A 25,340-nucleotide genomic window follows, 5' to 3' on the forward strand; every position below is an offset into this window, starting at 1 on the left:
TGACTGACAGTGACCAAGTCACAAGCCTGACCACTAGGGCTGGGACGAGTCCAAATTTACTAACCGGGTACCCAACCCGCTATTACCCGACCCTACCCTACAGGTCTCAAGAGTTTGGTACAAAATGTCCGACTGGAAATAGTCTGAGCGTAGCCCTGGAAAAATGTATTTAAATATATGTATCAAATGATCTGGTCATGCATACACTGAAGTTGACTGAAGTGTTATTTTTATTCAAACCTATAAAGGTCAGAAGCAATAGTGCTCAGTCAGAAAGAAATGCGAACATAAGTGACTTGTAATGTAACCAGGGTTCTAGAAATGTTTAATCATCAAAACAATATATCACATGACTAACCAAGGGTCCGGGGAGTCCTGTGGGTACCCAGGTCCTACTCAGTACCCACCCACCCGAGTACCCGTCCCAGCCCTACTGACCACCCACCGAAGTGTTATCCCTGTACTTTTAGTGTATGAATGGTGGTATGCCAAGCAATCAGCCATGATACAGACACAGTGGCCTGTTGATAAGTGTTGGGTGAGGCAAATCTCTGGTCGCTACCAGCTTGCACAACACCCCCAGGAGATTGTGCCCTGAATCTGCATGGTGTTCTGGGAACCTATCCTGCCACTGAATACTAACCCGGGTTTTTCACAATGGCAAGAACTTTTCAGTAATCTGAAGGATCAACAGTAAGATAAGAGTCATCAGGAAATTTAACGACGCACTCAGCAATATTCCAGCTAAGTGACCGTGCTCTGTAAATAATGAAGTCTGGACCAGACAATCCAGTGATTGACATCATGAGTGAGTGAGTGAGTTGGGTTTAACAGTTTTTTTTATCATTATTCCAGTAATATCGTGGCGTGTCAGCTTAATGGGGGAGGAAAGCCTCAAGTGATGCAGGTCTCAGACGTTTACAACTTCGGTGAAACCCACGAGCACGGGTATGATGCTGACAAACCTAGAAACATAATTGGGGCGAACCCGGATTCGAACCCACAATCATAGGTTTCTGGCGTGTCCAAGGGACGCAACTCTACATAGGGAATTGCGGTGCCTTAGACGACTGGGCCACCCGTGCCCCCTGATTGACATCATGAGCATCAATTTACACAATAAGGATATGATAACATACATCAATTAAGTCAGCGTGCCTGACAACATGATACCGTTAGTTGCCTCTTACGTTTGATGACAACATTAATACATTGATCTAACGTCCTTATAGAATCAAACAAAAGCAATCCTTCCTTTTCAAGGACATAAAATTATCCAGGTTTCTTTGAGCAGCTACACTTTAAATAGTTTTGTCAGTATAATTTGTGGGGACATGCAATGACTGAGTGAGTTGGGTTTAACGCTGCTTTTAACATTATTCCAGTTATATCACGACGTGTCAGCTTAATGAGGGAGGAAAGCCCGAAGTGATGCAGGTCTCAGACGTTTACAACTTCGGTGAAACCCTCGAGCATGGGTGTGGTGCTGGCAAACCTAGAAACATAATTGGGGCGAATCAGGATTCGAACCCACAATCATTAGTTTCTGATGTGCCCAAGGAACGTAACTCTGCACAGTGAATCGCGGCGCCTTAGACAACTTGGCCACCGGACATGCAATGTAAGGCAGAACTTAAATGTTTTATGTATGTCTGATGCTTACCATTTTCTAGAAATCCACTAGCACAGGTATAGTGCTGACAAGTCTAGAAACATCATCGGGGTGAACCGGAATTTCAGCCCACAATCCTAGGTTTCTAGCGTGCCCTAGGGGCGCAACTGTGCACAGCAAATTGCGGTGCCTTTGACGACTGGGTCACCCACTCACCCTCAAATGATAGACCAACAATATTTATTCATATATTTACTCTCATATCTCCATATATTGTATGTTCATATTCTTCATGGCTTGACTAAACTTTCAAACCATCGGTATTCTTTACCCAAAGCAAGATCCAATTTTTTCGTGTCCACATCTGAATGTGATAAATTTTCACTAGATTCCTTTTTTCTGGAAGGTGGCCTTGACCTTTCTGTGACCTCCATGTCCGAGTCTGAATCAGCATTAATGTTCAACTGTAGTCCACTGTCAATATCATCAATATCATCATCTTCGTCATCTATGACCATCGCTTCAGCCCTTGAACAGACAAACATCATTTATAATAACACAGATGACAAGTCACGAAATAACTAGAGACCAGGGTGCCGTTGTACAAAACAACCATAGAGCTACGACTGTGGTAAGTCTATGTTAAGGTATTGGCGTTACGATCACCTTAGCGCTAAGATCGCTTTGTACAACGGCACCCACAAGTGTATCATTTCCCGACAAATACATTGCCTTGTTGGATAACTCCTGATTCCTGACTGACTGACTGACTGATCTGTAAACACTATACTGAGCTGTGTAAAGTTTATTTGCCAGAATTGTATTGAAAGTTTCCAACTATATATAAATTCAAAAAATTATTGTGTACACCTCAGGATGAGTTATTAAAACGTCTGCAATATTTTGTATATTATGCGTATAAACAAAGACATAAAGTCATAAAATCTATGTAATGTGCTTCACATTGTATTATTGGCACTGCATTTCTTGTATATGGGCCAAAGGTCTACACACAAATAAACTAATTTTGACTTGACTTGACTTGACTGTGTGGATGTGGGTGTGGGTGTGGGTGTGGGTGTGGGCTGAGATACCATGCCACAGTTTAACATGGATACCCCACACAGATGCCAAGGAGGGAAATGATGCCAGCACACATCCTGACAGGGGACACGCAGCATCTGTGCAAGGTTGCTGATTATACTTTGAAGCTTTGTCACATGTCTGTTTCAAATCAGACAAATAATCAACAATGCCCCCCAATAGAGCCAGGCCATAAATTTGTTGCTTTTGTTTGCTTTTTGTTGTTTAACACCGCACTCAGCATTATTCCAGCTGTATGATGGCGGTCTGTAAATAATCGAGTCTGGACCAAGACAATCCAATTATTGCTACTATAACAACCAGTAAAGGTTGCTGAAGACAAATTTGAAAAAGGACCAAGGACCATGTGTCTAGAGTATCATGCATATGCCTTTTTAAGGTTTTCAGCATAGTTGTTGTTGTTTGTTGTTTAACGCCGCACTCAGCAATATTCCAGCTATATGATGGCGGTCTGTAAATAATCGAGTCTGGACCAGACAATCCAGTGATTAATATCATGAGCATCGATCTACGCAATTGGGATCGATGACATGTATCAACCAAGTCAGCAAGCCTGACCATCCGATCCCGTTAGTCGCCTTTTACGACAAGCATAGTCGCCTTTTACGGCAAGTATGGGTTGCTGAAGACCTATTCCACCCCGGAATCTTCACGGGTCTTCCAGCTTAGTAAACACTGCAATCTTTGCATATCTTCCATCCTGAAGGGAGTGGGAGAAAACAAACTTTGGCAAAGGTCAGTGTACTTGTAAACTTGTCACTAAAGGTCCTCTGGACAGGGATACTTTCAACTTTAATTACCATTTCCAAAGCCATTCCCATTAGAAAAAAAGAAATATATAAATAATATTAGACTATAAATTAAATACATCTTGTATATCCAACAGCTTAATGTGGAAAGAGAGCAGGTCATTTACGTTTTGGTGAAGCTTACAATTCACAAACATGGGTATGGAGGTGAGAAGAAAAAATGCGTAATCAAGCACTGCAGAGAGTCAAACCCATAATTATCGGATCCTGATGCAACTGAGGGACACAACTCTGCACAGTGAATCAGACAAACCAATTGAGCCCCTGTGATTATCAACACTGACTACAAATTAACATGTTCACGGCAGAAATAATTGAAGCTTTGGAGTAACCAGTGGGGTAAAAAGGCGTAATTTACGGTTTTCGCTTCAAAGAGTTAACATCTTATAGAAATTACTCTGCTTGCGTTTGAATGGTTTAATATGAATAAACCTCGAAATTGAATATGAAAGCAATTAATAAACATAAAAAACATTGGACATCAATATAGAAAAAGTACTCGAAAGAAAAACCGGTGAACATGCAATAAGTTCCTTGTAGAATCCGTCCCGAGACTGGTGCATTAACAATTTGATTGCCATGATATTTCATGCATTTAAGTAATTGGTGTGAGAAATATCAAAAATCATAATTTGGAGTGGACAAGCGTAATAGCGTAATTTTAGGCTCAAAATCTCTTTACGCCATCTCTATTTACTGATTACACTGACCTGGGTGCGGTTCCTTTAGACAGCCGGGTCTCCAGGAACGCCTGGCAGAAGTCTGGTAGTGGAGGCTGGGCAGTTGCTGACATACTGCACATCTAGAGTGGAGGGAAACACAGGCCCAAACCCCATTTTTATTTCAATTGATTCATTTACAAGTATGCTGATTAAAAATTCATAATTGTGGAACAAGTCAAACAAGTAAAAGTATTTTCTTAAGCATAACTTCAGAAACTTAGAAAAATAGAGTGAGTGAGTGAGTGAGTATGGTTTTACGCTGTTTTAGCAATATTCCAGCAATATCACGGCGGGGGACACCAGAAATGGGCTTCACACATTGTACCCATGTTGGGAATCGAACCCGGGTCTTCGGCATGACCAGCGAATGCTTTAACCATTAGGCTACCCGACCGCCCCTAGAAAAATAGAACTGATGGAACAAATGTTATATTTTGGGACTACACTTTCTTACTAAAGTACAAATTCTAGTACTTTTGGGGATGAGGTCCATTAGGGATTTCAACCTACACTCTCAAAGTGAGGCACCTAATCGCCAGCACACAAAGTCAGCAATCTAACACACTCAGCCACTGATGAGGCTTCCACATGTTGACCACTCTCTAAAAGGCATTGTATATTCATAGAATTGACATAGGTCTTTCTAACCTATTTCAAACAATGACAAGATATATTTTAGGTAATGTCCTCAAGAAAGGAATTAAAAAAGAGAAGGTTATCAAACCACAATATCACTCTTCAAGGTTTGCGATGACAGAATCTAAATTCAATTTTTTAAAACCAAGATGAACCTTATGGTATTTGAACGCTGTGGTATTTGAACCCTGTGATATTTGAACCCTGTGGTATTTGAACCCTGTGATATTTGAACCTGGTGGTATTTGAACCCTGTGGCATTTGAACCCTGTGGTATTTGAACCTGGTGGTATTTGAACCCTGTGGTATTTGAACCCTGTGGTATGCATGGTGAGTGGTATGACTGCAGACTTAAGAGTCAAGGCTATATGAGTCTATGACTGTCAAATACCTGTTGAATGAACTGTGTCTCCTTGATGCCCACAGACATGTCGATGTGCTCATGTTTCCGATCCTTGGCGCCAGACTTCCTGTGTTTGGACATGAGCAGGCTGAGAGCTGACTGGGGCAGGTTCTGTTTTATTGGGGTCTGAAAACCACAAGAAACACTTACAAAATGACCTCGTCTTATTTGTTGTTTAATGCTACACTCAGCAGTATTCCAGCTACATGACCAGTGATTGATGTCATGTCCTTGCAATTGGGAAACGATGATATACATCAACCAAATCACTGAGCCTGACCATCTCATCCACTTAGTCACCTCTTACGACAAGCACAGTCGCCTTTTACGAGAAGCATAGTAACCTTTTACGACAAGCACAGTCGCCTTTTATGAGAAGCATAGTAGCTTTTTACGAGAAGCATAGTAACCTCTTACAACAAGCATAGTCGCCTTTTGCGACAAGCATATTCGCCTCTTACGACAAGCATAGTTGCCTCTTACGACAAGCATAGTCGCCTTTTACAACAAGTATAGTCACCTCTTACGACAAGCATAGTCGCCTTTTATGACAAGCATAGTCGCCTTTTACAACAAGCATAGTCGCCTTTTTCAACAAGCATAGTTGCCTTTTGCGACAAGCATAGTCACCTTTCATGACAAGCATAGTTGCCTTTTATGACAAGCATAGTTGCCTTTTATGACAAGCATAGTTGCCTTTTATGACAAGCATAGTCGCTTTTTACGACCGGTTGCTGGAGACCCTACAGGTTACTAACAATATCACCTTGTATATGATACCCCAAACATAAAATGTTGACCTAAAAATATATTTGTGCAGGGAGTCTCTAGAATACCAAACAAATTCCCTTGGCAGGCATAGTTTTTGAAAAATTATGATTTTTATATTCTTATTTTCTTTAATTCAGAGATATTTTAACACAGCATGCAATCTTTTAAAGCAGAACAAAGCAGTTAAGCCTCTATCTCCTTATCATTCTATGCTAGGAAGCCGTCCGTCGATCCCTCATGTTTTGTTTCCAAAGCATAACTTGGAAACGGTTTAATATTTTATTATGAAACTTTGTCTATGTATCAAACACATGCTGAACTTCTGCCTTTTGATGTCTTGGTATTTTAAAAAAAAATGTGTTTCCTTGTTTTACTTGGTGCATCATGTCTGCAATGGGGACACGTTTTCTCAGAAACTACCAAAGTTACATGAATGAAACTTTGCAAGGTTATTTAAGAGATACTTACCAAGGCAGAGTTCACAATTTCATAAATATCATTCTTACTGAGTTGAGGCCCTTACTCCATACTTTTCACCATTAACTTCCTATTATTCACTACTATATGAACAAACAAAATTCAAATATGTCCCACGGCAGGGATAGTGATAATGCTGTTTTCATGTTGGTCGTGCTATTAGGGTCATTCTTTATTTCAAAGCAGGAATATCAGTCTAGATAAACCTGTTGTGGTTAACTTCTTAAATACCGTATTCAACGTAATAAGCGCCCAGGGCGCTCTCAAATTAAAAATAGGGGACTCTTATTAGAATATTATTTTGGTGAAAAAAAACAGAGTTGAAATATAAATTTCGTGGTTTATGCTGACACACTGAAATGTTTATATATGACAGATACATTTTTCCAGAATTTAATTGCCCATAATTAAGGGTGCATGTAACACACGAGTGCGTATTATACGCGAATAAATAAGTCTTGTGTACATTGATCAATCAGAAGGGGTGCTAATTGGGATTGTTCACTAGCCAATATATTAGCAAATATTGCCGTGGGCGCTTATTAGAGCGGGGCGCTTATTGCGTCAAATACGGTAATATGAAGTAAATGTTAACACAGTAATGCTGACAATGCATATATTCAACTTTAATTTTTTTTGTACTTGTCTAAAAATTTAGGGTGAGTTTATTTACAATAAGAAGATTAATCTGATCTTTGGAATAGTAACACTTATATTGCGATCCCAATTATGTGCACAAACTCAAAACTGTGCCTGTTGCAGCCTACCTTTTTTATATACCCATCAGTGCTGTTCTCAGTGGCGTCATACTGCACTGTAAGGAGATCTTGCTCTTTTGTCATGAAGTACAGCTGTGATTGTCTCTGCCATAGTAGTCTCCCCTTGGCACTGAATGGACTTTCCTCTTTGTGAGGTATAAAAACAGCACTGACAACGTCGTTCTTTGAAACCTGAGTCTGAGTGAAGACCGGCTGGGAATTGGCTGGCTCGAACACATGAACTAGGAAGAGAAAATTGAATGACTCTGAGACTGCCATTTGAGTTAAGGAGTGGGTTCTTTTCACGCCCACTTTAAACAATATTTCAATCATATCACAACATATCTGCTTCAAGTACATGAAAACCCAAAGTGAATTGGGTCATAGAAATGAGCCATTTTAGGGATATATACTACTCAAAAGAAGTTAAGGATCACCCGATTCTTTCATATTGGTAAAGTTAATCTGTCATGGCATGAGACATTAACTATTGTTATATGAAAGAATCAGGTGATCCTTAATTTCTTTTGAGTAGTATATTTATGTGACATATTCATGTAAATAATTGAGTCTGGGCCAGACAGTCTAGATCTGTCCCAAAAGTGTTCATAATCAATGTAGAATGGACAGCATCAATGCGAGGTTGATGATTACATTTTGAAGCTTTGTCTGTTTCCCCTCCGACAGAGAAACAACAGTGCCCCTAATAAACAGCCAGGCCATCAATTTGTTTCTTTTGTTTGTTTCTCTCCGCACTCAGCAATATTCCAGCTATATGATGGCGGTCTGTAAATAATCAAGTCAGGACCAGACAATCCAGTGATTCACATCATGAGTAACAAGTCTTGATACTGGAATACGATGAGATGCATCAACCAAGTCAGTGAGCCTGACCATCCGATCCCGTTAGTCGCCTTTCACGGCTAGGATAGGTTGCTGAGGACCTATACTACCCCGGATCTTCATGGGTCAGGCCATCAATTAATTCATTCCAGAAGTTCTTCAGAAAATTTACGAGATTTGCATCAACGGACCAGCATCTGTTTCAAACACTGCTACCATCAAGGTGTGATACTTACGATCCCCAGTGTGTGTAAACACAGACATATACTTGGTCAGTGGGTCGTCAACCAGCACCACCGCCCCTATAGACACACTCCACTGGACTGAAACAAAGAACAGAACATCACTCAAGTTAGCGCTACACAGCAGTACTGTGACTAGGTTCATTCAACAGCTGATTTAGTCCGCTCTTGTTTATTCAGTGTACCTCATGTGATGGGGAGAAGTCATTAGCTGTAGGTAAACGTGATGGGAAGAAGTCACTGCCTGTATGCAGAGATGTTAGGGAGAAACCATTAGTTGTATTCAAATGTATGAGGTAGTAGTCATTAGTTGTGGCCGACCTGGCCTTTATAAAAAGCCTTGCTTTCATTTCAAAATCTTACCCAGAGATTCTGATAGAGGCCAACTTTTAACAAATGGTATACAGTAAATGGGAAAACAAGCCAACAACTGAAAGCACAAGACCTTTCAAACCACATTATTTACATTATAAGCCTCCAATGACATCATCCTATTGTTCTCCAGTGGAGTTAAATGTCATAATATCACTGGGCATAATGTGAGTGAGTGAGTGAGTGAGTGAGTGAGTGAGTGAGTGAGTGAGTGAGTGAGTGAGTGAGTTGGGTTTAACGCTGCTTTTAACAGTATTCCAGTTATATCGCGGCGTGTCAGCTTAATGTGGGAGGAAAGCCCGAAGTGATGCAGGTCTTAGACGTTTACCACTTCGGTGAAACCCACGAGCATGGGTATGGTGCTGACAAACCGAGAAACATAATCCGGGCGAACCGGGATTCAAACCAACCATCATAGGTTTCTGGCGTGCCCAAGGGATGCAACTCTACACAGCGAATTGTGGGGCCTTAGACGACTGGGCCACCCGTGCCCCTTTAATGTGTTATAATATCGCCATGATTTTATATAATATTTCGAACATGCAACCTTGGGATCTGTAGCCCAGTGAGTGTACCCCTAGGCTACAGAGGTGATAATAAATCACAGTGCTTTTGAGAATGTCTTTTCAAGCAACTGTATGCCAGAAACAGATATTTTATGCCGTTTCCTAAGGTTCATGGAAAGTATGTTTGAAACATAATCATGTTGACAAATGTTCTTTTAAGTATCTTTTATTGGTTTATAAGATAAAACACTTACCCTCGGGTTTTTATGAGATGTAAAAGCCTCATCCTTGGCATAAAACATCGGGGCCTGGTTCTATCCCTTAGATTCGGGTTTTAAATCTCATAAAAACCCTGTGACGTCTTTTATCCTACACTTAAAAAATAAAATAATTCCACCTCCAACTGTCTCTTACCTGAGCATGTGAGAAGGTTCCACACTGTGAGCTGCCATGCCGTGGTGGCGACCAGCAGGTGACAGCAGGACTTGCGGCCAAACAACACCTGCCTGAAACACAACAGCATTGATTGAAACACCACTTACTTAGCAAACAGCAAACAGTGGTTGACAGCATGAGCAAATTGATGCACGCTTTAGAGTTAATGATGTATCATGTGTATTGCCTGACAGTTAGCAATATTCCAGTCATATAGTGGCCTGGGTCTGGGTCAGGCAAACCAGTGGTTGATACCATGAGCATTGATGCATGCTATCAGGTTTGTTTGTTTGTTTGTTGTTTACCGCCGCACTCAGCAATATTCCAGCTATAAGACAGCGGTCTGTAAATAATCGAGTCTGGACCAGACAATCAAGTGATTGATGTCATGAGCATGAATCCATGCAATTGGGATCGATGACATGCATCAACCAAGTCAGCGTGTCCGACAACATGGGTTGTTGAAGAACAACTCTGACCACCCGATCCCGTTAGTCGCCTCTTACGACAAGCATAGTTGCCTTATACGGCAAGCATGGGTTGCTAAAGACCTATTCTACCCCGGGTCTTCACGGGTATGCTCTCAGGACAAAAATCACGCAGACCACATATTGTAACTGTCATTAGTCAGTTCAAGAGACAAGCATTGGGAACAGGGGAACTACATTCTCTGTTCAACTGTTGTCCAAAACACCAATGTCCATTCTTCGCAAAACTCCTTCCACGACATGGTGAAAACAATGGTTGGGACCACAATTCATGAAGACCAAGCAGGAAGCCATCTGATTTGTATGGTTGTTGTTATGCCACAGTTCACAATATTCAAGCTATATCGCGGCGATCTGTAACTAATCGAATCACCGCAAGGTAAACCAATGGTTGATACAATAGGCAGCCTTCCAAGTCACAGAGCCTGACCACCTGATCCAGTTTAGCCGTCTCTCACTGCAACCATCTTCCTGAGGCAAGGGCAATACTGTCTATGTAAGTCCAGTTTCCATCCTTGCCAAACTAGGCTGAAATTTCTGGGCTCGATGGCAGCGCTACAAGTGGCTATTACGAATTATATACCTTCCATGTCACTCCTATTGACCAATCAGATATCTTTCATAACATTTGCATTTGTTGCAAACAAAATGGTAGCGCCCAGTGAAGACGATCTGATCGATTATCAAGATCTATATTGTAATAAAACAGGTCTCACTTTGCAAAGAGCATCAAATCACGTAAGCACCTTGATTCAAAACATGAAATGATCAGAAAAATGTCAGATGATGGCAAGTTTACTGTACACATGCTTTGCAAATCCTGCAATCAACCGAAATCTGCCTGGCAGTTTACAATTTCGTTCCGCGATTTTGATTGGACTATGCATAAACTCATTAATCCAGCCAAAACATAACTCCATAATTCCAGCCTAGTTTGGCAAGGGTGGAAACTTGACTTATATGATCAGTTAACTCCCTTGCCTCGGGAAGATGGCTGCAACCAACATCATGCTGGACACCTAGTCTACACCCTGGTTCTAACCATGTACACGGCCATTTTGTTGGAGACAAATGGCATGAGGACATTTCATAATTTTATCTTTTGATGGCAAATTCTTCTCTATTACCAGGGGAGTTGGGGTAGACTAATGGTTTAACCATTCGCTCTTCATGCTTAAGACCCGGGTTTGATTTCCGGTATGGGTACGATGTATGATGCCCATTTCTGGAGTCCCTGTCATTATATTGCTGCGGTATTGTCAGTTTTACTTGAAATTACTTATCCTATCTCACACTATGCATTTCTTCCTTCATCTTTCGATCCTTATGTGGAATCATGCTTGAACAAAGTTTCCAGCTTTCAAAAAACAATTCACCCGAACACATCCCAGCATCACCATGATCACCACCCAAGCAAATTGATCATGCATTGTAATCCCGTGTTAGTTAGGATAAGTTGACCTGAGATAAGGGCTAAAAGCAACGTAAAGCCATACACACTCACTCATATACTCACTCACTCACTCATCCACCCACTCAATCACTATAATACCGAATTTGAAATATACCTTTAGGACATTTTGGATGACTATCAGTCAATGTCTTATAAAATCAACCGAACTGAAACAACCGATCTGTTGTGTTTAACAGCTGCTCACAACGACTTTCAAGAATTCAGATATGAAACAGTCAGGTGACCTCATGGTGTTCCGACTCCATGTTGGAATTCAAGACCTGTTTTTACACATGTCTACCTTTTTGGTTGACAAAGAAGCAAAAACTCATCCAAAGAAAGACAAAAAAATTTATGTACACAGCTAATAAAGAATTTAAAGAACACCCAATGTTTTATATGACTACTGTCATGGCTGATGGATGTTGCATCACAGGGCCATTCAATTGTGTGTGATCTTAAACTTCTTTTGAATAGTGAGTATTCATGATGACTGTCATCATTCATTTTGAATATTTTATCAAAAATAACATAGAAAGCTAAAAAAATTAAAAAATAACACAGAGTAGGGCCTTTTCATGTACTGCAGACCTGAAATGTAGCATTAAATTCTAAAAATTATACAAATCAATAGACAATTAACACATTGTTTTAAAGAAAACAATCTTCTCCCACCTGACATTCTTCTTGTCAAAGCTGCTACTGAAAGTAGTCCTGAGGACGTTAGTATCCGGGTCCCACAGTGTGATGGTGGAGCCGAACACCACGGCCAGGAGGGATCCATCTTCTGCGAATGCTGTCGCTCCGGTATCCATCTCACGGTAGAAGCCGACCGAGTCACACGTCCACTTGCTGTTGAACCCTTTCACAAATATAGGATATTTTTGTTATATTTATTCCGTGAGTGAGTGAGTGAGTGAGTTGGGTCTAAAGCCACTTTGGACTCTGTTCCAGCTATATCACGATGTGTCAGCTTAATGTGTGTGTGTGTGTGTGTGTGTGTGGGGGGGGGGGGGGGGGGGGGGGGGAATAAAGAAGTGATGCAGGGTTTAGATGAGTATTTGGATTCATTTCTAGGTTAAATACCAGTGGTGATTTCAGTAAATCTTGCCACTTCTTCAATCCATGCAACCAGCTCAGAGATTTGGGAAAGGTCGTCACAGGAAGTAACAAAAAAATTAATAGTAGAAATATTTATATCAAGAGAAATTATATTTTGGTATCATCTGTAATATTTGTTGAAGGCTGAATGTCACTCTATGTTTAGATGCTGGACTGAACCTACTGTAGATATCGGTGTCGTCCACAAGCGTCCACAGTTTGAACCTGCAGTCTTGTCCCCCGGACACGACTAGTGGCAGCATAGACCTGATGGAGGAGTTATAGGGGCGGAATGTCAGGGAGCAGAGCGCCTTATCGTGGGGTCGGTCCACGACCGTGTTCATCTCGTAGCTGACAACAAATACCAGAAATAAAGTACATGAACAACAATGTCACTTGATCAACGTGGGGTTTATAGTGCGAGCTCACTGAGACAACATCAATACCCCACTCAGACACAGTATACTAAATCCGAGCCGACCAGTCCTGATTTTAGCCCAATTATGCCTAGCGCCAGACAGGGTAACAACAAGTACCATCTTTTAACGTCTTTTGGTATGACGCGGCCGAGGATCAAACCCAGGACCTTCAGCTCTCCAGGCAGATGTTCTACCCCTAGACCACGGAGGCGGTCGTCACTTGATGAAGCTCACGCACAATGTAACAAAAAATGAAACAAACGTCGTCTATGACGCAGCGATTCGCTGTGTACAGTGAGTGAGTATGGTTTTACGCCGCTTTTAGCAATATTCCAGCAATATCACGGCAGGGGACACCAGAAATGGGCTTCACACATTGTACCCATGTGGGGAATCAAACCCGGGTCTTCAGCGTAACGACTGAATGCTTTAACCACTAAGCTACACCACCGCCCCTGAAATGAAGCAAATTGTGTATATCTTGTGTATGATGAAACAAAATTGATTCTAAAGTATATATGATCTGTCATGATATATGGATTTCCTATTGGATGAGAGGCCAATCACATGACCATAAAACCGATGCACACATGTCTATGTATTAAACATTTCATACATATTTCAGGAGACTGTATTCTAGAATGACGTAAACACTGACAAACTACTTCCACCTTCTTAGGGAAACCCCTGTGAACTCCCCAGCATAAATACAGAATTGTTGTGTATCATCAGATAAATTTTGACTGTGTGTCTAGATCTGTGACAGGATATCTATGCTAAGGCCTATGTAAGATGACGTAACGGATGCACACTAAAACTATTGATTCAGTGCCTAAAGTGATAACCAAGGGGATCGGGTGGTAAGACTTGCTGACTTGGTTGTTGTTTGTTGTTTAACGCCGCACTCAGCAATATTCCAGCTATATTACGGTGGTGCCAATGGAATACTGATTCTTGTCTGAATGTTTTGTTTGGGGAACGACTTTGCTTGTCGTTTTTTATCGTCCGTTTTACGGTATTTCCCTTTTTCAAATTTAATTTCCGTCAACCATTTGTGATTAGGTATCCCCATAAGTGTTCTCAAAGTTGCTATGTTGAATTCACTTCCTCTTTAACACAAGGTGAGGTGAAATGGGGTTTGACGTCGCGTCCAACATTATTGCACTTATATAGCGACGTGCATGCACATGTGTGTGTGTGTGTGTGTGTGTGTGTGTGGCTGCTTGTACTACTCCGAACTGATGCCGATTTATAGTGCTAGCTCACTGAGATACCATGCCACAGTTTAACATGAATACCCCACTCAGACACAGTGTAGACTGACTCCGAGCCAACCAGTCCTTGTTTTAGTCCCTTAATGCCGAGCGCCAGACAGGGTAACAACAAGTACCATCTTTTAACGTCTTTTGGTATGAAGCGGCTGGGGATCGAACTCCGGACCTTCCGCTCTCCGGGCGGACGCTCTACCACTAGACCACGGAGGCGGTTCACTTTAACACAAACACATCTACACCAAGTGAATGTGGTGCCCACCTCTGCTTCTTCTCATCATAATGCCAGAACTTGAGCTGCATCTCGGGCGACATCTCCCCGTCATCCCACAGTTCATAAGTGGCCAGCCAGTCACCACGCTCGTCTATTGCGGCCTTCGTGATCTGGGTGACTGTCAGAGGCTGCTCCAGATTCTCCGAGGAGATGTAATTTTGACGAACAATATCAAGCTGAAACATAAAAGCATGGTGTTTGTTTGTTTGTTGTTTAACGCTCCACTCAACAATATTCCAGGTATATGACGGCGGTCTGTAAGTAAGCGAGTCTGGACCAGACAATCCAGTGACTGGCATCATGAGCATGGATATTTGCATTTGGGATACAATGACATGCATCAACCAAGTCAGTGGCCTGACCACACGATCCCGTTAGTCGCCTTTTACGACAAGCATAGTCGCAAGGTTTGTATGTTTTGTTTCTCGTTTAACGCAGCACTCAGCAATATTCTAGCTACACAACAACGGTCTGTAAATAATTGAGTCTGGACCAGATGATCCAGTGATTGATATCATGAACATCATTCCACACAATTGGGATACAATGACATGCATCAACCAAGTCAGCGAGCCTGATCACCCATCCCGTTAGTTGCCTCTTATGACAAGCATAGTCGCCTTTCATGGCAAGCATGGGTTGCTGAAGACCTATTCTACCCACGATCTCCACGGGCCAAAAGAGCACGGTGAGTTGGCTTTTATGATGTCATGCATGTTCAGCTACAATATGGGAGGAGAGACTGAAGTGATGGAGTCATATTCCACTTTTATGAAACCCACAAGCACACTTGTAGTGATGGTAATAATCAAAATATGCCTTGGATCTAAACCCTTGATCAGCATATCCTAGCATAAATAGGGGACATAACTCTAAACAACAAATTCGGCTAGCTCAGTGAGTGGACCAAATGATCTTAGCAAACAGGCTGACAGACCAAATATCATATTAGCAGTAGCATCTCATATATCAGTTGAGCTAATAACATCATATTATCCTAACATCCATTCAACTCACGTTAAACAGTTGCCTGTCGTTATGGAGACAGTAGAACTGTAAGTGTCCTGGTCTTCCATTGGTCACTAGAGCCCTGGACCTGGGGTCACAGAGCAGGCCAACAGGGTTTCCGTGGGAGAAGCTTGTCTTGGTGAGCCCCTGGTAGATCTGGCAGATATCCAGGGTGTTCCTCAACAGATGGATACCTGGGAAACAGTCGGATAGTGAGCTATGTTTGTTGTTTAACACCACACTCAGCAACATTCCAGCTATATGATTGGTCATATAAGGCTTTAGTGGAGGTGTCTCAGTGATGGTCTTGGCTACTCTCTTCGATTACCCTTTAGGGATAACCAAGTCAGCGAGCCTGACCATCTGATCCATTTAGTCGCCTCTTACGACAAGCATGGGTTGCTGAAGACCTATGTTCTCACCCGGTATAACCACAGGTTTGAGGCAGTCAGATGATGTTGGGTGGGTGCATGGGGGATGTATGGCAACAATACTGACATGTTGTGACTTGAAAGTAAAGCTGGTCACACCTGGAGTCACTACCTTGCTCCCATACATCTTTTTAGATGTATTCAACTTTGGTGCAAGAAAGTCTGTTCACAGTTAACGCAACACAGCTGAAATGACTTTAATCTGATAATTTGTCACACAGCTTCATCACAAATGTATCTGATGCCCCCGCAGATGCAGAAACACACAAAGACCCACAAGCACACACATCTGACAGACACAGGACACACACAGAGAGATGCACACATACACAGACGCAGAAAAGGAATCACAGACGCACCCTTCTCCCCCCAACACACACACACAGTCTCACACACAGAGAGAGAGAGAGGAGGAGGAAGAGAGAGAGAGAGAGAGAAGGAAGAGAGAGAGATAGAGAAGGAAGAGAGAGAGAAGGAAGAGAGAGAGAGGAGAGAGAGAGAGAGAGAGGAGGAGGAGTAGGAGGAGGAAGAGAGAGAGAGAGAGACACACACACATACCATTATCCTGATGTGACACAGCGTACAGGAGGTTGTCAGGGGCACATGTGACGTGGGTGATGGGGGATCCCAGCCGGGGCTTGAAGTCCTTGTAGTGAGTCTCGTACTGCCACTTGACCAGTGTGCACTCGTGGCCTCCACTCAGCAAGAAGGAGCCTGATACAAATACAAAGTTGTGTCTCCACTCATCAGACAAATACACAGAGAACAACCAACGAACGAGGAGGAATTACGGAATATCTGTTCCAGGTGAATGAACGGAATCAGTTCCAAACATTTGAGGGGGGATTTTGAGCTGTCATTCACAAGGGAAGGTAATCTGTTTAGGACAGATTTCGAGAAGGTTATTCAATGCATAGTTTACTGACATTTTAAGAATAACATGAATAAAACTAGGGCTGGGACGAGTACAAATTTTTCTCTCTTTTCCCCAATTGGCTGTCAAGGAAACTTAGTCTCTAATCCCAGATCACTCCCTTCATGTATTCCCCGTCTAGTAAAGTTCAGTCCCCAAACGCGAATCTTCAGTTTTCACTCATCCTCATCTTAGTGTTCTTCCCAGCGTCCATTACCTTCAGGTGAGAATGTGAGGTCCAGAACAGCCAGGGCATGCCAGTGGTAGACAGACTTCACCATCTGCCTCTCATTGGTGAAACTGTACCTGCAACAACACCGACAGGAGGGTCACACCATCCAAGTATTCCAGATATGTCACTGGTATTGGAGTTGACATGGAATTGATAGAAGCATGGTGTGAGTGAGTGAGTGAGTGAGTGAGTGAGTGAGTGAGTGAGTGAGCAAAAGTGTAAGAATGAGTGAGTGCAACCAATGTCACCAGTATTCCAGATATGTCACTGGTATTGGAGTTGACATGGAATTGATAGAAGCATGGTGTGAGTGAGTGAGTGAGTGAGTGAGTGAGTGAGCAAAAGTGTAAGAATGAGTGAGTGCAACCAATGTCACCAGTATTCCAGATATGTCACTGGTATTGGAGTTGACATGGAATTGATAGAAGCATGGTGTGAGTGAGTGAGTGAGTGAGTGAGTGAGTGAGTGAGTGAGTGAGCAAAAGTGTAAGAATGAGTGAGTGTGACCAATGTCACCAGTATTCCAGATATGTCACTGGTATTGGAGTTGACATGGAATTGATAGAAGCATGGTGTGAGTGAGTGAGTGAGTGAGTGAGTGAGTCAGCAAAAGTGTAAGAATGAGTGAGTGTGACCAATGTCACCAGTATTCCAGATATGTCACTGGTATTGGAGTTGACATGGAATTGATAGAAGCATGGTGTGAGTGAGTGAGTGAGTGAGTGAGTGAGTGAGCAAAAGTGTAAGAATGAGTGAGTGTGACCAATGTCACCAGTATTCCAGATATGTCACTGGTATTGGAGTTGACATGGAATTGATAGAAGCATGGTGTGAGTGAGTGAGTGAGTGAGTGAGTGAGTGAGTGAGTGAGTGTGAGTCGAGCAAAAGTGTAAGAATGAGTGAGTGCAACCAATGTCACCAGCACCTTCACATTAAGGACACTCATCATCGGTTATCATGGTCATGATCGGGGGGCAACATACCAGTAGTATATCTTGCCATCGGAGCAGCCAGTAGCCAGGGACAGTTCTGTGGGGTGGGCTGACACACAAGTGATCTCAACATACTGCATCTTGTATCTGTCAAAACAAGGCAAACATCACTATACTCAAGGACAGATAGAGTGTGGTTTTACGTTGCTTTCAGCAATATTCCAGCAATGTCACGGCAAGGATCACCAGAAACACAGGCCTTAAAGTCTAAATTTTTACAGAGTAGCTATATGGCTAGAAGTATTTTTTGCAGGTAGCCAGTGGTAAAATCAAGAAGTCAAGCCAATAGTGTAGGTAGCCAAAAGCATTTGAAATTATCTTTTATCAAATAACTATTATAATATGTACAATATGGAATTGTATATTAGTGGAAACTGAAATTGAGTTTTGTTATTTGTGACTCGAACAATGATGCAATTTATGTTACCAGATTATATAGGTATATTCTTGCTTATCCAATGAACTATCAACTAAACTAAAATACTAATTACATTAATATTTATGCATTTCGGTTTTCGGACTTTAGGAGGAATTATTTGAGAGGATAATTGGTAGCAGACATGTTTATTTTTGTGTCTACATATGTGTAGCAATAGAATTTAGTCGCCACAAGATATTTTTCAAGGTAGTCATTTGGCTACCTCTGAATTTTAGAGAGTAGACAAATTGAAATTGGCGACCATTTTAGTTGCAACTTTGAGGCCTGAAATGGGTTTCACATTGTACCAATTTGGGGAATCATACCCAGGTCTTCAACGTGACAAGCAAATACTTTAACCACTAGCCAACCCCATCGCCCCAAAGTGCAGACAGAGACGTTAAATTACAGCCCATACAAACTTGTCCAATAAAAGTGAATAGAATCATAAAATTAACCTGCACAGAAACGGACACATTAGTATGCCATAATAAAGACACACCAACCCCATCTGAATATGCTAACATCATCCATCTATGAGTACGTGAGTAAATATGGTTTTACACCGCTTTTAGCAATATTCCAGCAATATCGTGACAGGGGACACCAGCAATAGGCTTCACACACTGTACCCAGGTCGGGAATCAAACCCGGATTTTCAACATGACGAGCTAACGCTTTAACCACTAAGCTACCCGACCACCCTCACACATCTATGAGGCAAAATGTGATAACGGATATGATATGACCGAATGTGTTCGAAACCTGTGAAGATCCGGGGTAGAATAGGTCTTCAACAACCCATGCTTGTCATAAAAGGCGACTATGCTTGTCGTAAAAGGCGACTAACAGGATCGGGTGGTCAGGCTCGCTGACTTGGTTGATGAATGTCATTGTATCACAATTGCGTGGATCGATGCTCATGATGTCGATCACTGGATTGTCTGGTCCAGACTTGATTATTTACAGACCGTCGTCATATAGTTGGAATATTGCTGAGTGCAGCGTTAAACCATAAATAAACAAACAAAGAAACATCATACATCTATGAAAGGATACTTCTGAAAGCAGTTAACTTGTAAACAAATATCATTGAAAGAAGGTAAAAAGTGCTTACTTGATACATTTCTTATTGTAGTGAATTAAAAGTTCTTTTCTGTTTGTTGATACTCCAGCAAAATAGTCATCCTGAAAGGAACAAAACACAAAAACATTAGAATGAGAACTTGACATGGACATATGTTTTATTGAGGTTAACCCCTTATGTTCCCACTCAGACAGCATGGACATGAAAATAATTTTATGATGATTTAGTTAATAACTCTACCTTACCACAATGCTATTTGACAACCTATCATAGGTCTTTTAATAGAGACTAGCGACCATTCAGGAGATCTTTTTACTTGTTTTCATACCAGCTATGAAGTGTTTCAGCCTGTATGTACATTCATCGATACCTAATACCTCGAGCACCTCGAGCAAACACCCACCTTCTGTCCCATGTCCACGGTCTTGGCGTCAAGGGCACAACTCTCGAAGATGACACCTTGTATTGTGGCTTTCAGGTCCTTCGACACTCCTTTGTACCCGACAACTTGACCCTCTTCAAAGAAATCAATAACGTATACCATTAATTTCAAGAGCAGAAAACATGTTAAACATCACTGTATGTAATGCCACCTGATGTAATGTGCCCTACCCTGTCACACTACTGGCATATGTGCCCTACCCTGTAACACTACTGGCGTATGTGCCCTACCCTGTCACACTACTGGCCTATGTGCCCTACCCTGTCACACTACTGGCCTATGTGCCCTACCCTGTCACACTACTGGTGTATGTGCCCTACCCTGTGTACCACTTGTGTATGTGCCCTACCCTACATACAACTGGCATATGTGCCCTACCCTGTCACACTACTGGCGTATGTGCCCTACCCTGTGTACCACTTGTGTATGTGCCCTACCCTACATACAACTGGCATATCTGCCCTACCCTGTATACCACTTGTGTATGTGCCCTACCCTACATACAACTGGCATATCTGCCCTACCCTGTATACCACTGGTGTATGTGCCCTACCCTGTCACACTACTGGCTTATGTGCCCTACCCTGTATACCACTGGCGTATGTGCACTACCCTGAAATACCACTGATCCCTTAAGCAGCAGATCCTGGCACAGCTAATCCAGACAACTCTTCACAGCAGCAGCCCCTTAGACACTGTGCAACCACCTTATTTTATACATAAAATGTTACCTTTGAAACACTGTTTTCTCGGACTGGACTGCAGTACATGGAAATAAAACTGGCCTCCACTGATCTTCACACTCACAAGACCAAACAATGGCTGCGGAAATGTATAGCTCTGGAAACAAAACAGTTTTCATGGAGGACTGACCATTACATATTCTTTAGTTCTCATGAAAACTTATAAAATGCATAAAAAAATATGCTTGTCATATGAGAGTCGACCAAAATGGATCAAACTCTGTGACTTGCATGAGGATTGCTCATCCTTTCAGTCACTGGATTGCCTGGTGCAGAACAGACTGTTCACAAGCCGCAGTCATATATACCGGAATATTGTTGATGGCTGAGTTATACAACATACTTACTCATCACAATATCTAATGCATTTGGAATACAAATGTGGCAAATGCACCAACTTTAATCTGAGATAGTTTGATTGTTTGTTGTTTAACGTTGCACTCTATAAGTGCAATAATCTTGGACATCTATCCTCACTCTTGCATGCTGGTCCCATGGGTTTCCTCTTAACTGCCTCTTACGGCTAGCAATGGGGTGGGGGACACATTCTACCCTGGTCCCATGGGTTTCCTCTTAACTGCCTCTTACAACTAGCAATGGGGTGTTGAGGACACATTCTACCCAGTCCCATGGGTTTCCTCTTAACTGCCTCTTACGGCTAGCAATGGGGTGTAGGGGACACATTCTACCCAGTCCCATGGGTTTCCTCTTAACTGCCTCTTACAACTAGCCATGGGATGGGGGACACATTCTATCCCTGGTCCCATGGGTTTCCTCTTAACTGCCTCCTACAACTAGCAATGGGGTGTTGAGGACACATTCTACCCAGTCCCATGGGTTTCCTCTTAACTGTCTCTTATGGCTAGCAATGGGGTGTAGGGGACACATTCTACCCAGTCCCATGGGTTTCCTCTTAACTGTCTCTTATGGCTAGCAATGGGGTGGGGGACACATTCTACCCTGGTCTCATGGGTTTCCTCTTAACTGCCTCTTACAACTAGCCATGGGATGGGGGACACATTCTATCCCTGGTCCCATGGGTTTCCTCTTAACTGCCTCCTACAACTAGCAATGGGGTGTTGAGGACACATTCTACCCAGTCCCATGGGTTTCCTCTTAACTGTCTCTTATGGCTAGCAATGGGGTGTAGGGGACACATTCTACCCAGTCCCATGGGTTTCCTCTTAACTGTCTCTTATGGCTAGCAATGGGGTGTAGGGGACACATTCTACCCAGTCCCATGGGTTTCCTCTTAACTGTCTCTTATGGCTAGCAATGGGGTGTAGGGGACACATTCTATCCCCGGTCCCATGGGTTTCCTCTTAACTGTCTCTTACGGCTAGCAATAGGGTGGAGAACACATTCTATCACCAGTCCCATGGGTTTCCTCTTAACTGCCTCTTATGGCTAGCAATGGGGTGTAGGGGACACATTCTATCCCCGGTCCCATGGGTTTCCTCTTAACTGCCTCTTACAACTAGCCATGGGATGGGGGACACATTCTATCCCTGGTCCCATGGGTTTCCTCTTAACTGCCTCCTACAACTAGCAATGGGGTGTTGAGGACACATTCTACCCAGTCCCATGGGTTTCCTCTTAACTGTCTCTTATGGCTAGCAATGGGGTGTAGGGGACACATTCTACCCAGTCCCATGGGTTTCCTCTTAACTGTCTCTTATGGCTAGCAATGGGGTGTAGGGGACACATTCTACCCAGTCCCATGGGTTTCCTCTTAACTGTCTCTTATGGCTAGCAATGGGGTGTAGGGGACACATTCTATCCCCGGTCCCATGGGTTTCCTCTTAACTGTCTCTTACGGCTAGCAATAGGGTGGAGAACACATTCTATCACCAGTCCCATGGGTTTCCTCTTAACTGCCTCTTACGGCTAGCAATGGGGTGTAGGGGACACATTCTATCCCCGGTCCCATGGGTTTCCTCTTTACTGCCTCTTACAACTAGCAATGGGGTGTAGGGAACACATTCTATCCCCGGTCCCATGGGTTTCCTCTTAACTGCCTCTTACGGCTAGCAATAGGGTGGAGAACACATTCTATCACCAGTCCCATGGGTTTCCTCTTAACTGCCTCTTACAACTAGCATTTGGGTGTAGGGGACACATTCTAACCTGGTCCCATGGGTTTCCTCTTAACTGCCTCTTACGGCTAGCAATGGGGTAGGGGACACATTCTACACACACTGACCTTGAGCATGACGCCATCGATGTAGTCCCAGAAGAACACCTGGGCATCAAGGCCACTTGAGATCAGCTGAAACATGACCAGCACCAATAAGTAATCCAACTGACCGATATGTTAACATGGCAGATAATACAGAAACACAAATACTGAAATCAGCATGGCTAGAGAGCTTTGAATGGAGAGCTAAGTGAAATAGTCAGAAGAAATCATCAGGGGTCATTTAGCTGAACAGAAGCAAAAATATTTTTTACATTTTTTAAAAAGGTAAAGACAAGGACTTTTGATAAATTGATAGGGCTACTGACTTGCTATATATTCATCACTCACAATTTGTGCATAAAACATTTAAAAATCATTCTATCTTGTGAAAAGTTACATAACCTTCAATCCTTTGAAAGGCATTTGGTGAGTGAGTATTGTTTTACGCAGCTTTTAGCAATATTCCAACAGAGAATGTTTCTTGAGTGCACACTGGTCCAGTGACCAGGGTAATAATAGCGCTTTGAGCATGCCCCTGACTGGTGTGGAAATATGCACAGTATCAATGGCCTATTATTACCTGTAGCTTGTTGGCTGGATTCAGCATCAGACATGTCACTTTGTCTGTGTGAGCCTGCAGCTCGCGGACACACTCCCCACTCTCCGTGCTGTACACCTTTACTGCGCTGCCCGACCCACAGAACAGACATCTGCAATGTAGAACATTCAATGTACACAATTTTGCTTTGTCCTTTGGGGGATTTCGGATTAGAATAGGTCCCAGCAACCTATGCTGGTTGTAAGAGATCAGGCTTGGCAATTTGTCTGATAGTGTGATTAAACCCTGACGCCGATTGTTGCTCATAATATCAACCACTGGATTATCTAGTTAAATCTACAGGCCACTGTTACATAGATTGAATACTGTTCTGGGTGGTTTTAAAAAAACAAACAATCTCATATTCTGATCTGAGGCTGCTGAAGTGTTAATGTTAAAAGAGAATTTACCCCCAAAAGCACTAGATCTATGTTCAACTTTCAGAACAAAAACATGCAAAAATGATTGTTCAAATCAGCATGTGTATCGCAAATTCTATTCTCTTATTATCACTGTACATTTGTTGATGTGATTCCCAAGCTATTATGGATAGAGTATGCAAGAAAACTACTAATCTGGATAATATTTCTGTAATAGTAGTGTGATGATGTCCTTGTTAGACAGTCTGTGTAACATAAATCTGAAACATGTTTGTGCTTGGTTTAATTTAGCTGGTATAATGCCATCTTCCCGTGGCAACGCAGTTAACTGACTTTAAAAGTCCAGTTTCCACCCTTGCCAAACTGGGCTGGAATTCCTGGGCTCGATCATATAGCGCCACCGAGGAAATTGAAATTGTTTACGAAGCGAGTACTTCCTGGTTACTGACTTGCATTAATAGACAGCCGCTAAGGGGCGTGTCCCGCATGAACTACTGAAAATCACAAATGCTGTGATACCATGAATGACTGCGGTACCACGGGTTCGGAATATGTATGTATATGAGATAGCAAACGCAGCCTGACTCATTTGTTTAACGTTGCACTCAGGAATATTCGAGCTATTTGACAGCGGTCTGTAAATAATCGAGTCTAGACCAGAGAATCTAGTGATTGACATCCTGAGCATAGGCCTATGCAATTGGCTTACGATGACATGCATCAACCAATTCAGCAAGCCTGTCTACCCAATCCCGTTTTACGGTAAACATGGACTCACAAATAACCCCATGGATGGTAAAGGGGTACTTAGTCTCAAAGAAGAACCAAAGTAGCTTTTTTCTACAGAAATGTCTCCATAATGTGGAATGGATCATGTCAATTTTTTGCAAAACACATGCGCGAAAAGTGTAGACTGTGATTACAATTCGTAAAATATATCAATGTCGAGTCATATTTACACAATGTCACTAGAAACAAGTTGTGCATAAAAATAACTAACTTTGTATCATGAGAAAATACAGGTTTTGTCTGAACGATGCTTTCACCAGCACGTAAACACACGATAGGCTTGTCGTCAACAATATCCACGTGCGGCATGGTCGTCGCCATTACAGTCTAACGTGACCTGTATAAAACGACTGTTTTGATTGGTTTGACCCAGAAGCAAGCCAATCAAGACGCACTATACTTAAAACCATGTAGTTCCGGTTCCTGCCAAGT

General features: G+C 42.4%; 1 protein-coding gene across 1 annotated transcript; it reads right to left on the reverse strand.

Annotated features, from left to right (window-relative positions):
* Positions 1-1,006: 1,006 nt before the first annotated feature.
* On the reverse strand, positions 1,007-25,229 carry LOC124135042 (WD repeat-containing protein 75-like). The gene is made up of 19 exons (XM_048389048.1): positions 25,120-25,229; positions 23,722-23,851; positions 23,166-23,231; positions 20,951-21,059; positions 20,181-20,293; positions 19,808-19,878; positions 18,264-18,359; positions 17,266-17,354; positions 16,694-16,849; positions 15,714-15,898; positions 14,685-14,872; positions 12,917-13,083; positions 12,307-12,493; positions 9,670-9,761; positions 8,372-8,458; positions 7,302-7,534; positions 5,275-5,412; positions 4,236-4,327; positions 1,007-2,140 (listed from the first exon to the last, which is right to left on the reverse strand). Exons 1-19 carry the CDS (start codon positions 25,227-25,229, stop codon positions 1,903-1,905), a joined length of 2,547 nt encoding a protein of 848 aa, XP_048245005.1. The 3' UTR covers positions 1,007-1,902.
* Between the last annotated feature and the right edge of the window lie 111 nt (positions 25,230-25,340).

This window comes from Haliotis rufescens, unplaced genomic scaffold, assembly GCF_023055435.1.
Source record: "Haliotis rufescens isolate VD_foot unplaced genomic scaffold, xgHalRufe1.0.p SCAF_10, whole genome shotgun sequence".
NCBI classification, from domain to species: Eukaryota; Metazoa; Mollusca; class Gastropoda; order Lepetellida; family Haliotidae; genus Haliotis; species Haliotis rufescens.

Coding starts and splice junctions, on each gene's coding strand:
- LOC124135042 (XM_048389048.1), bottom strand. CDS start 25,229: ATGGCGACGACCATGCCGCACGTGGATATTGTTGACGACAAGCCTATC. Junction 23,852..25,119: donor GTATTTTCTCATGATACAAA/GTTAGTTATTTT, acceptor TCTACATTGCAG/ATGTCTGTTCTGTGGGTCGG. Junction 15,899..16,693: donor TGTGTCACATCAGGATAATG/GTATGTGTGTGT, acceptor ACTGTTTCCCAG/GTATCCATCTGTTGAGGAAC.